General features: G+C 41.6%; 1 protein-coding gene across 1 annotated transcript in view; it reads right to left on the bottom strand.

Annotated features, from left to right (window-relative positions):
• Positions 1-2,696: 2,696 nt before the first annotated feature.
• LOC130166408 (zinc finger protein GLIS2-like) overlaps positions 2,697-22,047 on the bottom strand; it is a 31,481-nt gene continuing 12,130 nt past the window's right edge. Inside the window, exons 2-7 of the mRNA XM_056371991.1 lie at positions 16,624-16,812; positions 15,443-15,636; positions 13,396-13,578; positions 12,730-12,863; positions 11,439-11,557; positions 2,697-5,772 (exon numbers count right to left, since the gene is read on the bottom strand). Of these exons, the coding sequence (XP_056227966.1) occupies positions 5,102-5,772; positions 11,439-11,557; positions 12,730-12,863; positions 13,396-13,578; positions 15,443-15,636; positions 16,624-16,789 (1,467 nt within the window). The 5' untranslated portion in view covers positions 16,790-16,812 and the 3' untranslated portion in view covers positions 2,697-5,101. The remainder of the gene's footprint in view (positions 5,773-11,438; positions 11,558-12,729; positions 12,864-13,395; positions 13,579-15,442; positions 15,637-16,623; positions 16,813-22,047) is intronic.

The raw sequence follows: 22,047 nt of genomic DNA, 5'->3' as shown, positions 1-22,047 counted from the left end.
TTACACTACATTAGCCGAGTGCTGGAGCTTCCCCATTGGTCGTTGCCCTCTCAAAATGAAATAAATCAGGTGTTTTTACTATTGATTTGGTTGTATTTTGATTTGAATTCTTTCATTTGATTTTATTCATTTGATTTGTGAAGCACTTTGTGACTATTGTTTGTGAAAAGTGCTGTATAAATAAACTTTGCTCGTTACTTTCCGTAGAAGAGAGAAATGCCTTGGAAGTGACTGCTGGTTAACGTGCTATTTAATGGGCCAGGCCTCAGTTCCATTGTCTAACAACAGAAACAGAAAAACAGGTAAATGAGCCCAGACAGCAAAATTAATCCAGATTGTACTTGGTTCCACATGCTTGTTTTCTTCTGGTCCAGTGTACACCCAGTTTCACGGCCCGAATCCGGCCCATATACAGCGTAATTGTCAGATGCTACACAGAAAAATCTTTCAGCTGTCAGTCAATACCAGAGGATAGAAGCCAGACCCATGCCCAGATGTGAAAGTGTACGGGTCAGACTTGGGCCTAGGACCAAGGCACATGTTTGGCCAGAAGGAAATTCAGCTGCACTAAAATATTGCATGTGTGAGCACAGAGAGTAGGAGAGAGGCAAACACATAAAGGTCTGACACTAAGCAGAATGCAGATAGTCTAGGACGCAGTCATGTATACTGGGCTTTATTACTGCAGAACAAGGGGAAGTTCCCTTGTAAACACAGAAACATTCATCAATACACGCAGAAGACAAAGTCGAAAGTTTTAACTGCTCTCGGTCATTATGTTTAACCAGCAGATCACAAATGATGAATCACAATTCGACATCTTGAACATACTTCATCACATAAATATAACATGTATTCCTTCGAAATGATCCTTCCTGAGTTTGTGCTTGAATTGAAATAGCTAGATATGAGTTTGTCTTGCGTCAGATGATACAGCGAACACCTTGTTGGAGTCTGTAAATCCTGTCATAAAGCTGTGTGCAGTCTTTACCATCTGTTTACTTATTTAGTAGTATTCAGTCTGACAATAGTAATTGTAGCCTACAGGTGTCTCAGCTGCAGACTGGGGAGTTAATTGTCTGTTTGAGCTTGTGTAAGCCAGGGAGTCACTGGAGTCACTGAAGCTTTAAATGACAAATGGGGGAAAAAAATCCTCTTATCATTACATATTATTATAATGAACTAATGACAGTGAAGTGGTGAATAGTTCTGTGAAGCTGCTCTGAGCTCTGAAGGATCTAAAAGATCATGTGTGAGCATCAGCATCTTGTTATATGGACGATGAAATAGCTTTTTAGAAGAAAGATGTAACCTTTAATCTGAAAGTGATCATCGTGTCTGCGATCACCTATTGTGTAGTATGTGGAACCAGTCTACAACATCTGTGTGACGAATAGCACATTTGGTAAAGTAGCTAGACTACACTGAACCAACCACAAGACAGTGGTTTCCTGCAGTTGAAGCAGAAAGCACAGAGAAGCCGCAACAGCCAGGAAGTATGATTAATCATCACTCATGTATTAACACTATTTTGTTGTCTGCCAGCTATTATTACCAGTGAACTAACAAAAGAGGAAGTTATTGAGTTTTATATTGGTTTAGTCAGAGTCTATACAGCTACATACAAATTACTTTCAGAGGAGGCTCTGTGTCCCTGCTGTATTAACAGCGTCCTTTGCATGAACAGTGAGAGCCGGCATGACTGATAACATGCTGTCCACCGCAGTCCAAAAAGTCATCAAGTTTAATAGCTTTTTACCAAGTGTTTACTGCAGTTAAACATTAACATATTGGAACATAAGAAGTAAAAAATGGTGTGTGTGTGTGTGTGTGTTTAGATGCAGTGCAGAACAGCACTGTGTAGAGGCAAAAACAGTTCCATCAAATTGTACAAACTCATAGATCTCAACACTAACTATGTCTAATTTTATCCATCAAGATCCACTACTACACTTTATCCTGAGAAAGTGACAAAATATTAAGAAAATATTTAAAAAAAAAATGATGATAGCCCAAAGAAAAGATTCTTAGATCTGCCAGTTTAAATGGATCCACGCCAAGACTTAAGGGGCTGTGCCCTGGCCCATGTCCCTTAATGAAGGAGTGGTACTTTTTGCGGTTAAGTAGTTTTCGTGTAATCCTGCTGACAAACAAACAAATAAATCAACAAACAGACATGGGTGACAAATGGCCGGGTTTAACAAACTGTTGAAGCAAGCAGGCAGCCAAATAGTTTGAGGCTATTGGTTTAGTTTGAGGTTACGTGATTAACAGCTCTGACAGCTGTGTGCGTCCCTGTGCGTGTGTGTGTGTGTGGTTTCCATTTCCATGAAATTCTGATGACATATGAATTAATAATTGTAATTGGTTTTATATTATTATGCTGCATAAAGAGATAGTATTTGTCCTCCACCACTCTTTCCCCCCGGCCTCAACTGTAAAACCCAACATTTCAGTGGAGATTTCACTTTGCGAATATTATGCAACATGTCTCAGATCTTTTCATTGAACTTGATAAACCTGACAACATGATGGGTGAGATTCAACATTATTTTTCCACCTCTTTCATGATTTATTACTTTTTCTCAGTTTTATTTTTTGCTTTATTTTTGTTTTGTTTGTTTAGAAAATAAGTCAAAAGGGATGAAACTTTATCCACACATTGACACAAAGACACACGAAGACAACAGGAGATATTGAAGGTAGATTTTCTTTCATCCGTTCGTGTTTATTGACATACTAGTCATTGTCATAGTCATTAACACTGGCGACATTCTTAGAAAGTGTTGCAGTGGCCCTGATGTACAAATCACATCTGTTGTCAAGTTATTAAAATTCAGTTTTCTAAAATGTAATGAAAAAAAAAACATTTATACACTTTACATTTGCGTAAATATTTTTAATATACTGTGTGATATATTTCAGTTGAAACACAAGGCACTTGGACACCTTTGAAATACTGATTAGGATAAAATCAATGTGCAAACAAGAGTACAAGATACAACAAACAAAGATACAGGCCACATGTGGCCATTGTCAAACATTTCCCCTTTGAAAGTACTTGAGAGACTGTTCTGAAGCCGCTGTTTGGCTTCTTCTTATGTACCTTTTCGTGTTTTAACATTCATGTAAAGCAAATGTGTACCCATTACTGCCTAATACACACCCTTGTCTACTTTGTTCCTGGTTGAATGTGTTCCTCAGCTGGTCTTGTTTAAAAGGCAGGGCTGATCCTGTTGAGATCATTGTCTTGGAGTGATAAGTAGAGCAGACAATTAGCTAAGATAAACTGCAAGCGTACAGAGTTAACCTCAAACCTACATTCAGTTACGTCAACACGTTTTTTTTTGTTTTTTTTTCTTCTATCTTCTTGCGACTTGAAAATCACATGGTCAAACAGGTAGCTCTGTGTGGATTGTAATCTTTCTTCACACATCGTAGTGCCGTGATTGTCCCAAAACAAATTATGCATCAAAGTGTCTCTGAGATAAGAAAAACGCACACTGAGATCGTTTTATGACTAATAAATGGGAGATAACTACGTCATAAGGTTTGGTTTCCTGAAAGGCGTTCAATAATCTTGTTTGCTCTGGGCTCGGGAGCGACGATAAAGTAAGGGGACATCAAAGTTTACATATTGCACATGTCACCTGTTGCACCAGATCTATTCCACAGAAAATTTTAAAACAATACAGCGTTCACTCAGACTGTGAAGAGTTTGAATCCATTCTGTGAGTAGATGACTACGGCAAAAACTAAAAATGATCTTCTCAAACACATGAAGATGAATTAAAATATCCTCAAATGTTTTTATTTTAATGTCAGTCGTCATTTTATGGGATTCTGTGTCAAACTTTTTAATGATTGCTATCTTATTCTGAAATTTAACTCATTTAATGTAGTAATAAAAAACACACTCATTAATTTTACATTCAATTATTGTGTATGGACTGTGTTTCCCATTGCGCCCCATAATCCTGCTTTTCTATGTTTATCTAGGAGTAAACACATGGGTTCATGGGTGTGTGGCAGCAGTGAGTGGGGGTTGTCAAACATATCAACTGCAACATTATTAGTGCACCTGCTCTTTTTTTATGACCTGGTTTAGTTCATCTTATACAAACGCTTAGGAAAACGCTTATTGACCATGAGGTCAGGGTGTAGATGAACGGGAGGAGGGTGTGGGGGAATCAAGGAATATTAAAGGATCTGTTCACCCAAATAACACATACTTTCTCACGTGTGTGGTATCAAGCCATACAGGTGGATGTTGTTTTCTGTCCTGTGTTTTTCGAGATACCTGCCTCTAGAACATCTGCCACCACCTTGATTTGTTGGAGTTGAACGCAATGTCATTTTAAAGGGTCACAACACGACGCTTGGAGCTAAATGCTAACATCAGTGTGTTCTACATGCTCACTGCGACCGTGCCAAGATGGTGATGGTTACAGGTGTGATGTTTACCTTGTTAACTATCTTCGATTAGCATGTTAGCATGCTAACACTTAGTAATTATCACTAAATAGGAGAAATGAAAATGTTGACCTGATGATGGCTCTGGATAAAAAGTCAGCGGATCACCAAAGTCAGTAGGATTCATTCTCTGGGGATCATCTGTGTCTGTACAAAATCTCATGGCAATCCATCTGAAAGTAATTGATACATCCAATACATCCATTTTCAACTAAGTTTTCGGCTGACACCTGAGAGGGATATTTCAAAATCTCAGCAGACAAAATCTCTGCATGGCTAAATGCATCTATATTACACATATTTAGTAGTTTGGGTGAAGTTACCCTTTACACTGCGAGACAGCTGAAACATGCATGGTGACACTCCAGGCTCTTGCTGGGGTTTTGCGCACTCAACTCAAAGACTTCTCTTCTTTTCAGTCTTTCTTTCTGTCTTCAGTTGTTTCTGCGCTGGAATGAATGAAATGCGTTTTTATGGCTCTGCAGATGACAGGGACCTTTGACCACTCACATGCACACAAGCACTCTCTGCAGTCACGTTCTGTATGTCATGACATGCACACAAACACAGACACAGAAAACCACAAACACACACTCCCTGGTTCTTTTTGAATTGCTGAGTGCACATCCTAGCTGACAACAGCTGGTTTGAGGAGGAGCGCCCTTGGGGGAACAACCACCCAGGACAAAGGGTCACTACGCCTGGGCCCCACCCCTGCAGACAGGTTCAGCACCTCCCCCTCCTCTCCTTCCTCCTCTTCTTCTTCGCCTTCTATTTCCTTCCCCGCCATCCGCCCCAGACCTCCCAGAGCTCCCAGCCCTAACATCGAAGCAGCTGAGAGTCCGAAGTGTAACAGAGGGGAGTCCGAGAGGCCGAGCGGCCCCATGCTACCGCCTCCAACAGAGAAGAGTGGTGCCCCATGGTGGCCCAGCGCTCTGGCGTGGCAGAAAGCAGAGAGAGGCAAAGAGGTCCCGAGACCCCCAAGAAGAGCTGCGGCAGCCCCGGGTATGATGATGTGGGCTCCGCCTACAGAGGGCAGCTCAGCAGCGCTCTGGTGCCCGGGCAGGCCCAGCCCTGACCCCAGCCTGCCCGGAGCACCTTGCTCCTGGGCGACAAAGTGCCCGTGGGCCTTGATGTGCTTGCGTAGCGAGCTGGGATCTGTGTAGCGCTTCAGACAGCCTGCCATCTTGCAGTAGTAAGGCTTGTCAACGTAGTGGGTGCGGGTGTGTTTGAAGCGGTCGCTGGAGTTGGAGTAACGTTTGCTGCAGCCTTCATAAGGGCAGATGTAGGGTTTTTCTCCTGCAGAAGGAAGATGGGAGAGACAGGAAGTAGAGGGAGGGAGAATGAATACATGACTTGATTAAAGTATAAATGAAAAACAAAAACAGAGAACAATGGTGTGAATAGGTTTCACTGCAGGTGACAAGAGGCACAGTGAGAAAAGCAACAGTCACTTATATGTTGCCATAAAACATTTTTAAATTCTGCAGAATTATGAACGTCTGTCTTGTTTCGGCTGGAAGTTGTCAGTGCAGCTTTTTTTGATCAGGACAAATGGATCTTGCTCACTTGTACCATTTGATTTTTCAGGTTAAACCTTTCTTAAGATTTATCCTGTGTTGCTGCTTTACAAGGACTTTAATTAAGTACTTCAAGCTATTTGATATCACACTTCCATAAAGATGGAAAAGAAATAAGAGCAAAATAAAAGATAGAAAAGATTTTCTTAACGGCCAAAAACAGTGCAGCAGAAAACATTATAGCCTCATGAGACTCTCCATGAAACGACTGACGCATTACACAGGTGTGGTACAAGCAAAGTGCTCATGAGTACGGTGGCCCTGAGAGCTCAACACTTGAGAAAACACATGCAAGTGCACAAAACACAAACAAATTCAGAAAACATCTTCATCAGTTTGACAACACATGTGCTGCAAATACTCACAAAACAACGGAGGTGTTTCCAGGGGACACAAAAAAGTGATGAACCCGTCAGCGACGCACTTATTGTTCAATGCTTTTAACTTCAAAAGTCTCAAAGCACCGAACAACAAGCGCGTCCCAGCTGGGTTCATCACTTTTTCGTGTCCCCTGGAAACACTTCCGTTGTCATCTGTGCTACTTGCAGCGCGTTTCTGTATTTGCTTTTGTTGTGAGTATTTCGGATGTTTTCTGAATTTGTTCGTGTTTTGTGCACTTGCATGTGTTTTCTTGTTGCAGGACACTGAGTTCTCAGGGCCACTATTCATGAGAGACAAACTTTAACAGGACAAAGTCATCCTGCTGATGAATATCATGAAATGATCCAAAACCCAAGGACTGCAACTAAATGGACCATGAGGTGACATTGTTTTGAAAAGAATAGAAAAGAAAGGAAAGGAAAGGAAACCCCCAACGGAACAATAAATCACAGGATTTGAAAACTGAATTTTGTGCAGTTTCCTACCACTAGCACAATCCTCCACTTCGCCCTGACAGGCACTGAAAGGAGATTATCCGAGAGAGGGAGCGGCTGGTGAACCACAAACAATAACAAAAAAGAAAGGTTTCGCGTTTACAAGAAAAAGACATTTATCAGAGTCTGTGTGACACATAATGGTGTCTTGTGCGCACATTCAGGGACAACAGGAATCAGAACCAAAACTGTGGTTAAACAAGCCATGAGCACTTTGAAAGAATTCGCTCCTGTGTTTCAAAGTTATCCACCCAAGTGAATCATGTATTTGCACAAACTCTGTGTAAACACACTGATCATCAGCTAGATAAGCTTTCAAGACTCCCGTCCATGTTGCAATGCATGCCCTTTTCTTATCACTGTAGTTTTATAGAATCGATAACTCCCTGCAGATCTGGTCAGTAAAGAGGACACATACTGGGACGGAAAAGATAGGAGTCGTGTTTTCAAGGAATCATCCCATGTTAGAGGCATCTGCTGCTGTTGTTTTTTGTAAAAAAAGAAAAAGAAAAAAGAGAAAATGGTAGCAAATGGAATTGCAGAAAACCTTCTTTACATTTAAACATTCACGTTTTGGATGGATGGATGGATGGAGGGTGAACCTGAAAACAGTATGCCTTCGACTCTGGCTATCGCCTATCAGCCAGACAACACAGGTCCGCCTGCAGTGCATTCTTTCCACCAAATTTACTAGAAGTGGTGAGTTGTGCGAAGAGCTGATTAGCAGCCATCAAGGACAGGAAACGATGAACTGACCATGGCAGCACCCATGGGAATTAAACAGAAAACACAATATCCACAAACACAATGAAATTGTCAGATTTCCTTCCTCTGGGTTTTACTTAAAGTCAAGCTACGTGACGTGAAGAGAAACAACTCTCTGAGATCAGAGTGACATGTGTCATAGTCACAGTGATGTTATCAGGGTTAGACTTGTTCTGTAGTGTGGAGTTTATATGTTGAAAGACATTTACCTGCATAATGACAAAGACAGTATTGTAGATGAATTCATCTTAATCTGTTGATTACTTTTAATAAAACAATGTGTGAATTGTTGATGTAACCATAATATGCTTATAACTAAGTGACTTTTTATAAAACTTGCTGTGCAACGTTACAGAAGAACAGACTGAACTTATGATATTGTTTGAAGGCCAACTCCTTATATGGCAGACATCCCGGAACAGAAGTAAGACAAAAAACGAGGAATAGCGTCGGGTATTGTCTCTCTTTGTGTGAATCTCTCACAGATCCACCGCCAGTAGGGCTGTCCCGCGTAGGGGAGTCAGATAACACGAGGTGAAACAAAACCGAGAACACGTGGAGGAGCAAAACAAAGAAGACAGCGGCATGGACCGATAAGAGACTCAACCCACATTGTATCACTTTTTTCTCTATGTGAGAATATGAAAGACTGGGTCAGGAAGAAGTGTGTCAGACTTCGTGAACTGGCACAACTGCATGTTGTTGTCAGGGAGAGATAGTTTGGCCCAGAGCTCTGTAACGATTCCTTTTTTCTAATGCTATTTTGCTGTTAGCTTTAATAAATGCTGGGATTTGAACTTTGAATGAGTGTCCTGTTTCCTCCAACACGCGAGTTCAGGTGACGAACTCAACAGTTTGGTGACCCCGACGTGATGAAGGCAGGATTTTAATCATTTTTGGGACCAATTTGTAAGTCTAAGTTTGTTTTACTCTGACACAGACAACCCGGACACAGAAGCAGCGATCGAGGCCTCGCATTAAAGGGTAAGCAGACGCCTGTTTGAACGAAGAGCTGCGCATTGAACATTTCTAAAATGTAACGCTGTGCTATGTGTCTACATTGTCTGTAAAACAGCGGTGAGCCAGGGAAAAGAGATCGTTGATACCGCGGTGGGGGAAGGGTTAGGGGGTCACTGCCTGAGGTGCCTCCTGGGAGATTGATAGAGCAACCCACCAGGGCTTAATAGTCTGATGAGGAGGGAATCTCCCTAGGTGAGTCGAATTTGCCATTTAAAATAGTTTTATTGAAGTTGGCTGCAGCTATATTTCCCTGAGGTTAGTCTGGAACTCTTATGCCTGGCTAGGACGCTCATGTGACGTGACACTCTACAGGTGTACTTAGAACCGTATGTGACAAAGGTCCGGGGCATTAAAGGGTTTGTATCGGGGGCACCAGGAGAGGGCCGAGATACTTAAAGGGTGAGGCAGATAAAGGGTTAAAGTCCCATTGTTAAAGGGTTGGAGTCCCAGGGTTAATAGCCCTAAAGTCCCCGGAGCTCGCTATTAAGAGACAGTAGTGGAGTAAGTAGGTCGTTTAAAGGATCAAGGAAGCGAGTGTGAAGCGGTAATGCAGGACAGTTTATCGCAGAAGTGTTTAGAGTATTTTTTGTTATTACTCCCCGCGACGTGAGGAGGGTGAGCTCTTATTCCTAAGCTACTGTAAGAAATTTCATATTGAAGGTATCCGGTAGTGATCCAAGAGACTGAAGATATGGGGTTAGAGTCCCCATTGGTGTGATTTTTTGGAGAAGTTGGAGATAAAAGACAGCAATTGGGCCAAAAGTGTGATGAGTTGTGGAAAGAGTTGCAAGCTGATAAAAGATTAGAAGAAGGCGCTGGGAGCGGCCTGCTCTGCATGTTTGATAAGCTTGAGAAGGAGGCTAGTACAGACCTTGAACAGCATGAGAGCAAAGCACCTAGCGTGTTCCAAAAGAAAGCACACCCCACTTGTCAGGGACATAAATGACCAGGAAAAGCGTTAAACTCACACCTAAAGCAGGTAAGGGAGGCAGTGCAGCTTTTAGCACCATGATGCAAAGGGAGGGGACATCAGCAGGGGCCTCAGCCAGGGTTTCATCTAACACAGAGGAGGAGATATGTACGTTAGAGGAACAGGTACAGGCCATACATGAGTCCCTTGATCAGCTTAGTCTAAACCAAGCACAGAGGTCATGTGTAGAGGATAGAGAGCTGCAAGATGACATTTCAGGGGGAGAAGTGGGTGAGCAGGTGAACAGCAGCACCAATGATGAAGGTTAACAATTTTATCTTAAAGCCAAGGGGGTGTTCACTAGAGGTAGAAGGAGGAGAGCGCAGACAGACCCTACAAGTAGTTATGACTTAAGGTCAAGGCGACCCTCACATAGCAGGCCAGGATCCCCAGCAATGCAGGCTCCGTTATTGGACGGAGGCCAGGGAAGGAGAGTGTATCAACCCTTTTCCTTTACCGACATGAATTGTATGTTGGATAAAATGCCCCCACCTACAGAAGGAGGTGGGCCATGGGTGAATAAATTTTGCCAACTAACCATGGGACATACACTGGCAATGGGAGACTGGAGGGCACTGTTGGGCAGACAGGTTGGTGAGTTTGAGGTTGCACAAGTTGAAAACATGAGTAAAACACTCAATCTTGGCCAGGAAGAACCTTTCCTTAGACATGCCACAGAGGTAGGAGATGCCATGAGGGCAAAATATCCTGTTCCACAGGGGGCAGTACACTCCCCAGTGTTAAAACTTAAAGAGGACGAAGATGTTCCCTCTTTCCTGATTAGAAGCAAGTCTCAGTGGTCTGACACTACGGGCACACACCCAGGATCTGATCCTTTGCAGCAGTCTGTGTTTAGGAAGGCCGTTATGGAGGGAATGCCAAAGTCAGTCAAAACAGCAATGGGAAATAACCCTGACATCCCAGGATGTGATTGTACAAAGTGGGAGAAGCACCTTGCTCACCACTTTAAAAATTTTAGGCTTAAGGCTGATGCTGAAAATATTGAAACTCAAACTTCTCAGTCTCAGTTGTTGAAACTACAACTACATTCTGCACGTAAACAGCATAACACTGCGACCCCTATCATGTTACATTGTTTTATGACAGGGACAACACAGAAGTTTACCCGCAGGCTTTTTGTGCTGAACTTGAAGGCAAAAGTTGGCAGATTACCATACCACATATCACTCTCATGGTCCACACTAAGCATCAGGCTAAAGATTAAGGTCCAATGTGCAAGAGACTGTTAACAGTCACGGACTGGGTGCCCACCCAGATTCCTAGTCTGTTTTATTCTTGTAGTGAAAAATCATACAAAATAATGCACGCCACCAGTTTGAACATTTCCATGGTAGAGAGAAAACCGATCACGAGCAGGCGGAGGCTATGCTCTCTCAATTACCAGCATCACTTTGGTCACAGGGAGCTACAGACGTAGGTTTTTGTTCAACCATTGAGCCAGTCACGTCTACACGCATTTGTTGAGGATGATTTTCAGCCACAGGTTCGATGTTGTAGTCTAGTGAATATCTACAGCAGCAGGACGGTGTATGTGTACATGTCACCTAGTTTAATTGCGTGGCTCACTGATGTGTCCTAATAGTTTATGAACTGAGCTCTATGGTACAATACTTGTTAAGCAGATCAATTCAGGTTTGGTTTTTGTTCAGATTTGTTGGTAATAGCATAAATATAGAATATCACCTCAGTTATACTTTAAAGTCGCCTGCTTGGATCGTTTCACTGTGAACTCACCTGTGTGTGAGCGAGTGTGTATCTTCAGGTTCTCCAGACGAGAGAAGCTCTTGTTACAGGTGGGACAGTGGTGCGGCTTCTCATTGGTGTGTGTGCGGATGTGAATCAGCATTTTATATCTAGAAAAAATAACAAAAACAAACACACAATGAAGGGAATTTGGTTTACAAAATGCACACACACGCACGCACACACGCACGCACAACATGTAGAAATGTTTTCTGAGGATGTGGCTGCTGATACCTGAATTACTAGTTACATAATACAAGCTGCCAGAACTGCAACATAATATATCAGCAAACATCATGTCCTCAATCACCGCTCTGTCTGCAGCAAACATCCTTATGATGCCTTTTTACTTTACCGGAAGGCCACTGTTTGTTCTCTGACACTTGGGTGAGGACACAGGTGTTCATTTGTTTGCAATCTACAGCCTCACTAGATGTCACTAATCCTAACACAGCGGCCCTTTAAATGTCAGTGACGATACCAAAGTTTCCAAGGAAACTAAATATTTCAGGCTACATCTGGGACGAAAGTGTTTAAAATGATATTTATTTCCATTTTTATATAATGAAGCAGTTGTTAAAATATATTTATCTCAATGTAAACATCAGGAAAAAATTAGATATATAATATACAGTATACGACACTGTCAAGACAGCGTGAGATAAGAAATAGGAGCTTAGAGCTACTTAAGCAGAAATATAAGAGGTTAAGGGGTTATGTTTGACTCACCTACAGTGCTGAAATTAGTCGATTAATTCATAAGTTAACTGACAAAACGTAAATGAATGACCATTTTGGAATTCAACAAATTTTGAATCATGTACCACGTAAGAAGAAGCCTGGTTACAGCTTCAGAAATGTGAGGATGTGTCTGCTGTTCTATATTTTATATGAATGTAAATTGAATCAAATGAGTGTTTGTCCGACGCTCGTACTTCATGACCTGGCCCCAGACTGTATCTTTATATTACTGTGGCCCCTCAGATTTACAAAATCAGTATCCTTCAGAAAATGTGATATAATCACTTTTTTTTAATATACATTATTAAATTAAACTATTATTATTACTATTATTATTATTGACCAATTTTCACACAACCCTCTTCTATTGAAATGTTTAATATTTGATTCAAAGGCAGCACAGGACAGCCTGTGTGTTTACAATGTGTGTACACAGGAGGTGAAAGGGCCTCCACGCCCATTCCAAGCAGGATATTTGTTTTACATTAGTTTACCTGCTTTTGTAACATGTGTGACATTTCAGTTATGAGTGACAACACACCTGGCATTGAAGCCCCTTCCGTTTCGAGCACAACCCTCCCAATGGCAGCAATACCCAGAATCCTTTTCAGGTTTGACGTGGAAGTCGTTGATGTGATCCACTAAGTCCTGCAGCGAGTCGAACAGCAGGTGGCACTGCAGGATAGTGAAGGGGGGAGAGATTACCCAACATATACAAAACCATTTGATATCTTACTGAACTGTAAATCCAGACCCTCTTGTTTCCTTATACCATGGTTCTTTTATATTTTACTTTTTTTATTTAATATTTATTTGGGGGTGTTTGTTTGAGAGAAGTGGAAAATCCTCACACTTCATATGAATGAACACGTGACTGTTTGGCTTTTTGTTGCTTGATAAATGACTAGTATGATTAATATAGTGAAATAATTGTTTTCAAATAATCCTTTCAGCAACCTTTAATATTATAACCTTTGGTCATGTTCATCCTTTACTATCGCTGTTGTTTTCTGTCGACCGATCATTACACTGAGTTCAGCCACCACATGGTAGTCAGAGTAGTATTCATTTCTACCACCCTCATGTGGTCAAACACACTGTTCGCACAGTTCAATTTTGTGATGTAATAAATATAATCTTAATACTGATACAAACTCATCACTGTGCATTTATTTATTTTTGTTTTTGTCTTAATAATCACATTTACCTTCATCCAGCGGCAGGCCAGCTGACCGTCCAGCGAGGGCTCTGGTGAAACTTGCTTCTCTCTGTTCTGACCGATGAACATGGAGGGAAAGCTGTAGCCCCTCGGTGGGCTTCCAATCGGCAGGTAAAACGGATAACCGTGCGGTGAAGCTCCGCCCTCCAAACCTGAATGACGAGCTGCTTCCTGAAAGAGAGGAGGAGGAAAAATGTCACACAGCAGCCAAGAAATCACATCACATCATATGATTCAGACTGCACCAGACGCCAAGTGGGGAAACCGTTCATACCGACCCCCGGCTTGTAATGCCAAGTTGAAGATATTTGGGATTTCTGACAACATGGCAACATGGCTGCAAAGCCACCACCCTTAGCATCTACATTAAGTCCAATTTTAACACCAATACAACCAATGCAGCTAATTTAAAAGAAGCTACGTAATGTTTCCTTGTACCTGATTTTACTTGTAAATTACCTGCTGCAAATATCAACAACAACAGGATATTTGGGACAGGATATGCATCACTACAAGGATAATTGTTGGGGTAACATTCTTGGAATAAGGCATGAATAGTAACAAGGGAGTTTTCCCTTTCTTCCCATTCCTCCAGTTTTGCACGAATGTAGCATAAGTACAAACACATGGAAGGAGAGATACATCTGGATTAAGCTGATGAAAATGTGTTGGATTACTGAAATATTTGGGGGACACATTTGCCCGGAGCACCCTACTGCACCTTGAAACACATTTAGTAGCACTGCCGTACTTTGCCCTAGTTTGTTCATAGAAAGACACACGGGCACGATGTGTCGTGGGTTATACCTTTTTAAGCAACTTGCTCGACTTGATTTTTGAGACATACAGTAAAAAAAACATTCCAACTTTTAAAGTGACAAGACTTTTTAGTTCATTAGCTCTTAGCAGAAAAATGTCAGGATAACACTGGCGAAGAAGTAAAAATAGACTAACATAAAAGTCAGAGGCTCCACCCTGACCAGGGAGAAAAGAAGTGGCGCTTGTATTGAACCCTGCTGCTGTTAAATCTACTGTCTCTGCTCTTGAAATATTGTTTATCTTGTTTAGTTGGAGGACTATCACTGTTGCTAGAGTTGTAGGATCTGATTAATATTGTTAAAATTGTTTAAATTCTGTACAGCTGGGCTAAATGCTGCTGTCTGTGGTTAAAAAAAACCCCAAGTTGTTCTGTATTTACTGATAAAGTGATGAAATCAAGGTGTTTTAAAGAAGGGAGGAGGTTCTGTGTTTAAAATTAGAAGGGAAATTCACACTGGTCGGCTAAGTGAGTTATTATGGACAAACAGCTGCTGCTACAGTATCAAAGACATCTTTGAGGAACCCACTGAGTACATCTAAAGGGCGTAATGAATGCTTCTCACAGTCCACCTTTAATGTATAAGACAATTTTAACTCTCCGGGTTAAAAGATGAGTCTGGGCCAAGAGGAAAGATTTTGATGCTCGTGACAAAGAGGCTTGTGTGTTTGATGTTTTAACATTCAATTAAGGCTCAAATTTGATTTAGACAGTTACTGGACTGGCTGTGTGCTGTGTGCAAACGTTGCACCAACAAATTAGATTCACTCCCAGGATCCCAATTCAATTAAATTCAGTGGAAGAAGAGTGGAGCACATTCAGTCACAATCAGTCCCTGGCTGGATTATTCTGAGAGGATCGCGGTCATGCCTGAACACAAGATTAACTGATTACATGAAGATGCACACCTGCACAGAACAGTTTTCCCTCAAGTGTGCTCACATTAGTGTTCTCGTTAGTGGTTTTGTGAAACACGTCACAGGTCTCCTTGTTATCACATCGTCAAGCCAAGAGGTGGTTAGTCTCTGAGCTGAGTGGGAATCAAAATCAAATCTAAAAATCCACTTTAAAACCGGCAAATGACAAACTGTATCGATCACTATCAAACCTGATAGTGACGCACATGAGCAAAATACAAAGTTTGCACAAAATAACTATGATTGGATGATGAATGTCACATTGAAGCAGTCGTGTCATTGCATGAACACTCGGACTCACCCGCGAGAATAGATGTGGCTGAGGGCTGCTGCTGCTGTGAGGGGACTCCAGGGGTGAAGAAGGGGAGGGGGAGGAAGGGGAGGAAGGCGACGGGGAGAGGGACGAGGCGTGGCGGGAGGACGGGGACAGGCTGAGGTCCATAGCCGGAGGAGTGAAGCAGGACCCGGGTCGTTCATGAGGGGAAGACTGGGAATCTGGAGGTTAAAACAGAGTTATAATGGGATTTCTTTATGTGTCCCATATTGTATAAAGTGAGATTTCCATGTCTTCTTTGATTATAAAGCAGCTCTAGGTTCAATATTAATACTGTGAAAGTATCAAAGCGCTCAGTCCACAGAGAAATACACACAGCCTGTATTCAGACACTGAGTCTAAAAATGAGCTGTCAGCACTTCTGTATCTTTGTGATGTCACAACAAAGCAGTCACCGCCCTCAGCCATGCCTCAAGCCCCGCCCACCTGACCCCACCATCCAACCTTGTAGGATTTGGTTTCTCTGAGTGTTTGCCTCAGAGAGGAGATGTAAAACTACACTGAGATGGTTTTTGGCTCCACAAGAATACCTGGATCAACATCCTAACCCTAACCCAACACTGTGCAGCTACGCTTTACATTAAAATAACATGGATGGATGATGACAACCCCTTCAAAATTCAACATAGTCAATTGATTGGGTGCTAAAATAAAGAATAGTGATTAATATGGCTTCACGTGCACAGTCTGTTGGGCATGTTGGTGTCCCTGAGCCTCTATTTGGGAACATCAGCAGAGTCACATGTGGGTACACAGAACCAGAGAAAACACATCGACTGCAAAGCCTGCACACTATCAGAAATTTCAAGTATGATGTTAGTTCAACAGAACATTCAGACTGTTACAGAAGCCATGTTGTGGTTTTTCTTTGAGGTCGCTTCATGTCAGTGTCACGCTCCTCTTGTTAAGAGCCACACTCTAAAATCTGGGGACAATGTATGTCTGTTTGAGGAGAGAGATCTACCATTCATTGGATTTACAATATTAAGTTAGTGGGAAAGTGAGAACAGATAATGCAATAGTATAATAAACGGATTATCACAGTGACAGTCTGCACTGCAACATGACGTTAGCAAAGGCATGTGCTTGTAGATCAGAAGGTGGGGAGACGGAGAGTTTGCCAAAAATATGTTCTTGAACAACCTTACCTGGGGAGGAGGGTGGTGAAGGAAAGGTCGTACATAGCAGGCGTGGTCGCGTGGTGCTAAGAGGGGCACAGATAGAGGAAGGACAAGCCCTCTTTCCTAATCTCACTGGACCGTCTGTCCGTCCGGAGGGAAGCTTCAAGTCCAGCGGCTCGTCCAACGACAGCATGGCTGCTGGTTACTGCTGCCCACCTGCGGAGAGACGACCAGGTTCACAAACGAAGTGGCTTTCAGGATCCTTCTCTGACTCCATGTGCCGAGTATCACAAATAACACAGTTCCCAAAATGTTACGAGCTCTTATGTGATCATTGGATCTTTAACTTCTTCTCCTCAAGATATGACAATGTAGCTTTCAGTGTGTTTTTGACTTTTAATTTTTGTTTGTTGTTGGATTGATGCTTAAAACCGGCATTCATTTATCTTTTTGGCCACTTGGCAGCACTGCAACAAGTTATGAACACAGCAGAGATATATCTTCACCTCATAAAGTTTATAGGGGTTGTTAGCAAACACTGCTCATTCACACATCTACCAGATACAGAGCAACATTAATAATTAATTTTATAATCATTATTCACTCTCTTTCACTCTGCCAGTCGTCCAACTAATAAGGTTACGATCCGGCTCATTGGCTGTTAGTCACTAACTTTGCCTCCTTTATCTCGAGATAATAAAGCTCTGTTATCACATCGAGATAATGAAATATAAAAAATATTTGCGAGCATGGCCTTTGCAGGCTTCTGTACTGCTCATAAGATCAACACTTCTGCTTCTGTAAAGCTTCTGCTGGCTGTTTATTACATTTTTCTACAGTGGAGTACAATAAAAATTGAAAATATCTTTTTCACTTAGGGGGACAGCTCTCTGTTTGTCAAAAATCTCAAACATTCACAAACAGGATAGTTAATCATTCAGTGACTCAATTCATCTCACTGAACCTTTTCGAAGGGCTCTGACGCAGAGGACTGGAAGCTTTTAGGAATTTGCGAACCCTTTTCTTTTTGCTCTATGCCTCCCATAATCCTCACATGCTCTCTCTCCCTCTCTCTCTCTCTCCCTGACAGAGATCCACAGGTGTCTTGTGGGTGTTAACCGCTGCAGGAAGTCCTGCACTCACAGTGGACCGAGACAAGTCTGACCCGTTGGATAAGACACACGTCTGCTACCCGGGAACCAAAACAACCGCACGGACTGTCTCTCACAGCGGGACATTGACCAGTCGGGTAAATAAAATGGTTTTGCATCAATCTGCTACTGACATCAGTGAAAAGCAGGGGAATATCTGAGGTGATGGCAAATCAGTGTGACTGTGTAAGAAACACCACATTAAAATGTTCTCCATAAAAATGTCTGCTTTACACTTTAATAGACAGCTCAACTATAATTTCAGTTGTCTGCTTTTCTAAAAATAAGTTTTGAATTATTGTGAAATCGTTCCAGCAACATTAGTCACAGCTACAGTCAGATCTTTTGACACACTACTAAAGCGGTTAAATACTGTACTGTGGCTCCCAGTGAGTGAAGCGTATTAAGGAGGGAAACAGCCAGTGTATTTTTGGCAGTAAACAAAAAATAAATCAATTAGTGTGGAGTGGCTGCTTAACATCAGTTCAAAGTAGACAGACTCTGACTTCCTTGAACCAACACATTTTGATTGATACAGCTCACTAGAGTTTAGATTGAAATATTGTTGTATCCGTATAGATTTTAGTTTTTATAAACCCGATTTCTTAGCACATTCCACTTACTTACTTACACGTACTTGTCACACCTTTAACCCTCACACACACCTGTACCCCCATAAAACAGGAAGGCAGGAACCTAAACCACCCTGAGGCAGGGGCACATAGATAAACCAATGTTACTCACAACCAAAAATACTGATAATGAAAAACTAACTATTGGAGTAATAATAACATTAAAACTTAAGTCAGCAGTTCAACAGTCAAATAAACAAAGAAATTGCACTGCGGTTACTGCACTACTGCTGCTGCGTTATCAATATTTCTCTGATTTTATCTAACTCTGACCACATTAAACTTCACACATTGTCTCTTTACACTGGACATAATATAAAAGTGCTTGGTGTTTATAATTTATACAACAAAACCCTTATACTGTACATACTGTCTATTAGCTCTGTTCATACTGTACATGACAAACACTGACATCATGTGGTCATCACAGACATATACATATATATATATATATATATATATATATGTCATATCCCAACCAGTTAATTAATTATTCCTATACAGTACTTTATCTTAAACATCTCTATATACACTTTTGCTACTGCAATATCGGATTAGATGCCAAACTGTATTTTGTTTTATCTGATGTAATCTAATACAGTATATATATATATTATTCAATATATCAAACATAAATGAATTATGGTATTGGTGTTTAAGTAACCAAAGTAAACCAAAATATTATATGATACACTTAAATATAAAGAATGTATGTCGCAGTAGGAATCCATGACGGCTGAATTTCTTTTAGTCGCTTCAGTTTCAGGGTCCTGGCACCGTCACGTCTTACTGGGACCTTGAATGCAGCAGAGCGATCCTTAATATTATTAGTAACACATGTGCTTTTCCCTCTATGAAGAGTCAAAATGTCTGCTGTGACAAAGGCCTATCATGATGTATCAAATGATCAGTCAGTAGCTGAGTGAGCTGGGAACGAATAGATGAAAGCGAGAGATATAACCAATGATCTGCTTTGCATGTGACCCATAACGCCAATGAACTCTCCTCGGTCTGTACATTTTACTTTCACAGCTATGCACAAAGTTTTAAGAGTGTGTTTACTTTCTTAAAATATAAAGATTAAAATCTGTGGAGTTTCCTTGTAAAACATTCTGTTGAAAATATAGACCAGGTTTACTCCTTTTAGATTTAGCTGTAGACCAGCGTTAGTCCACGAGGGTCAAATGCTGTGTCGGGAATTTCAGTTGTTGCTGTGTTCGTGAGGGAGAAACCTCTGAGAAGCATTATGATGTGGGTTTGTTATTGTGATCCTCTACATTTCTGCGGTCCGCCTTCACTGACGGGCCGAAGGAGATTTTGCAGTAGTTTTCCACCCATCGCGGTATGATACTCTGGATGAAGCATGAGACAAAAAGCTACTCTGGTCCATGACTCAACTCGTAAGGTCCTGTTAGACCGAATGACTCAAGATCCAGATATCTGCTTCAAAGGAAAAAAAAAAATCTCACAGGAGGAAACCAAAGGCGGAAAACTCTGCAGTAAAATGGACCAAACCTGCAGGGAAATGCTTGACAGCTGCTGGGAAAGTTGACACAGCACACGCACGTGTTTTTCAGTAACACCCTGCGTCTCATTCACACTGTTACAAAATTTTTACACCTGAGAGCTGCCCAGAACTTCCTCAGTCATCTGTTAGTCCAATATCTATCCAGTTTACCATCACTCACTGACTTTTTGTAAATCTAGACTTCTTAAAATTGCAGAACACCACCGCTGAAGACGAGAGCCTCGACTGATACACTGACACAGCTCATATTTTCCACCAATTTGTCCAATCTGCCAACGTTACATCATCATATGACTTCAAAAGAAAGGAAGAAAGGAGGCCAATAAGTAACAAGAAATTATAGAACAGAAATGTCAAATATAATGTCAGGTAATTTTAGAAATGGGGTTGTCATTAAATAGCTTATCTGCCAGAAAGCATTTTTCAGCTATAAAATGTTTTGATTTGTGGATATCTTGGTCATTATTCTTTAATAACCCAATTAAAAATATCCTTTAGGCCAACCTTGAGAACTTGTTCTAAAGCTCATACTGTACTTTACACTTGGATGGAGAAGCTGTAAGGCTAACACAACCGTTAAAGACATGGTTTGACAGTCTGGGAAATGCGCTTAATCGCTCTCGTGAAGAGAGTTAAATGAAAAGAGCGATAATGTGAGGTTGCTAGGAAATCACAACTTATCATTTTTACATCTGTTTGTGTACAACATTAAACTAACAAGACACTAATTTGTGAGTTTTCGAGGTGCTAGTAGCTGTAATTTAAAACTTTGGACTAGCTATTTAAGATAATCGTCTCCTGGGGCCAGCTACAAACTAGACCAGCTACTAAACTAAACAGAGTGGCATCGACTTTCTCACCTAAGTCTCAGCAAGAAAGCAAATCAACATATTTTTCAAATTCCCAAAATGTGAAACTATTCAATTAACCTTAGTCTGGAAACAAATCTGTCTGGCGGACTTTTCACTTTCACTTGAAACCTTACACACACACAGCACAGACATGTTTTCAGGTGTCTGTTTTTCTAGACAGTAGTTATACTGTATATTTAGCGTTTGCCTCCAGCGGACCTCCTAAATGGCGCCAGACGTGGGCTGCAAGTAGATTTGTGACAAAACTGCAAAACCTCCATTGGGTGTCTCGCTATATAGCTCTTTAATGATAGCTGGCAGCAAGAGCATTCTTAATTTTATTTTCACTGACTGGATTCAAACCGGCAACTTTCCAGCTACATGTACACCTCTTTAACTTCTAAACTTGCTGTCACCACAAATTCTTCCACAATCACCGACAGGATCCCCCGACATAATATGAGGCAGAGGCTAAACCACAATGAAGTCAGTGTTTAGGTCCTTCTGCCGTCCTGCCAGCTACCTCACCACACTGGTTTCACATTCCACGGCAACCTCGCTGACTTCTCTCACACACACACACACACACGCACTCTGCTATTTGGAGGTATTGTGAAGGCACGCACATACAGGACCATATGTATCCAGGCACGCATGCAGGCTGAAATCACACCAGACATGCGCAAGAATCATAACCACACGTGAGCCCCCCCCCTCCACCACCACCACAACCACCACCTCCAGCAGCTCCTCCCCCTCTTTTCCCTCAATGACCTGCGTTTGGGCAGCATGCCCGGACCCTCTTATGGATCCCCTACTGCCTAGCAAAACACATACTCTGACTGTTCACACACTTGCACACAGTCACATATAGTGACACACACACACGTTTGTCCGTCTATACTTATGAGGACCGTTTGTGAAAAAATGCACTCCTTAGCCCCTAAAATTAATCATCTCAACTACACGCCTAGCCCCTGCCCTTACCCAAAGCCTAACCTTAAAACCAAATCTTAACCGTCAATCTGTTCTTTGAAGTGCTGAAGACCAATCAAAACATCCCTACAATCCAGAACTGTCCTCACAACGCCGCTACACTGAAATGAGTCCTCACCAAGATAGCAATACAAGTCCACACACAAAAACATAAGCAGCACAGAGCATGTGCATGTGCTTATATATACGTTTGGTAACACCCATATTCTGAGGTCTGCAGCTTCTTGGTGCACTTACACAACAGATTACACATGCATACACACTTGTACATGCAAATGAACCTCAATTTACAC

The sequence above is a fragment of the Seriola aureovittata genome, chromosome 3, assembly GCF_021018895.1.
Source record: "Seriola aureovittata isolate HTS-2021-v1 ecotype China chromosome 3, ASM2101889v1, whole genome shotgun sequence".
NCBI lineage: Eukaryota > Metazoa > Chordata > Actinopteri > Carangiformes > Carangidae > Seriola > Seriola aureovittata.
The sequence above is the reverse complement of the archived record's forward strand: the minus strand, read 5'-3'. Positions and strand labels throughout refer to the sequence as shown.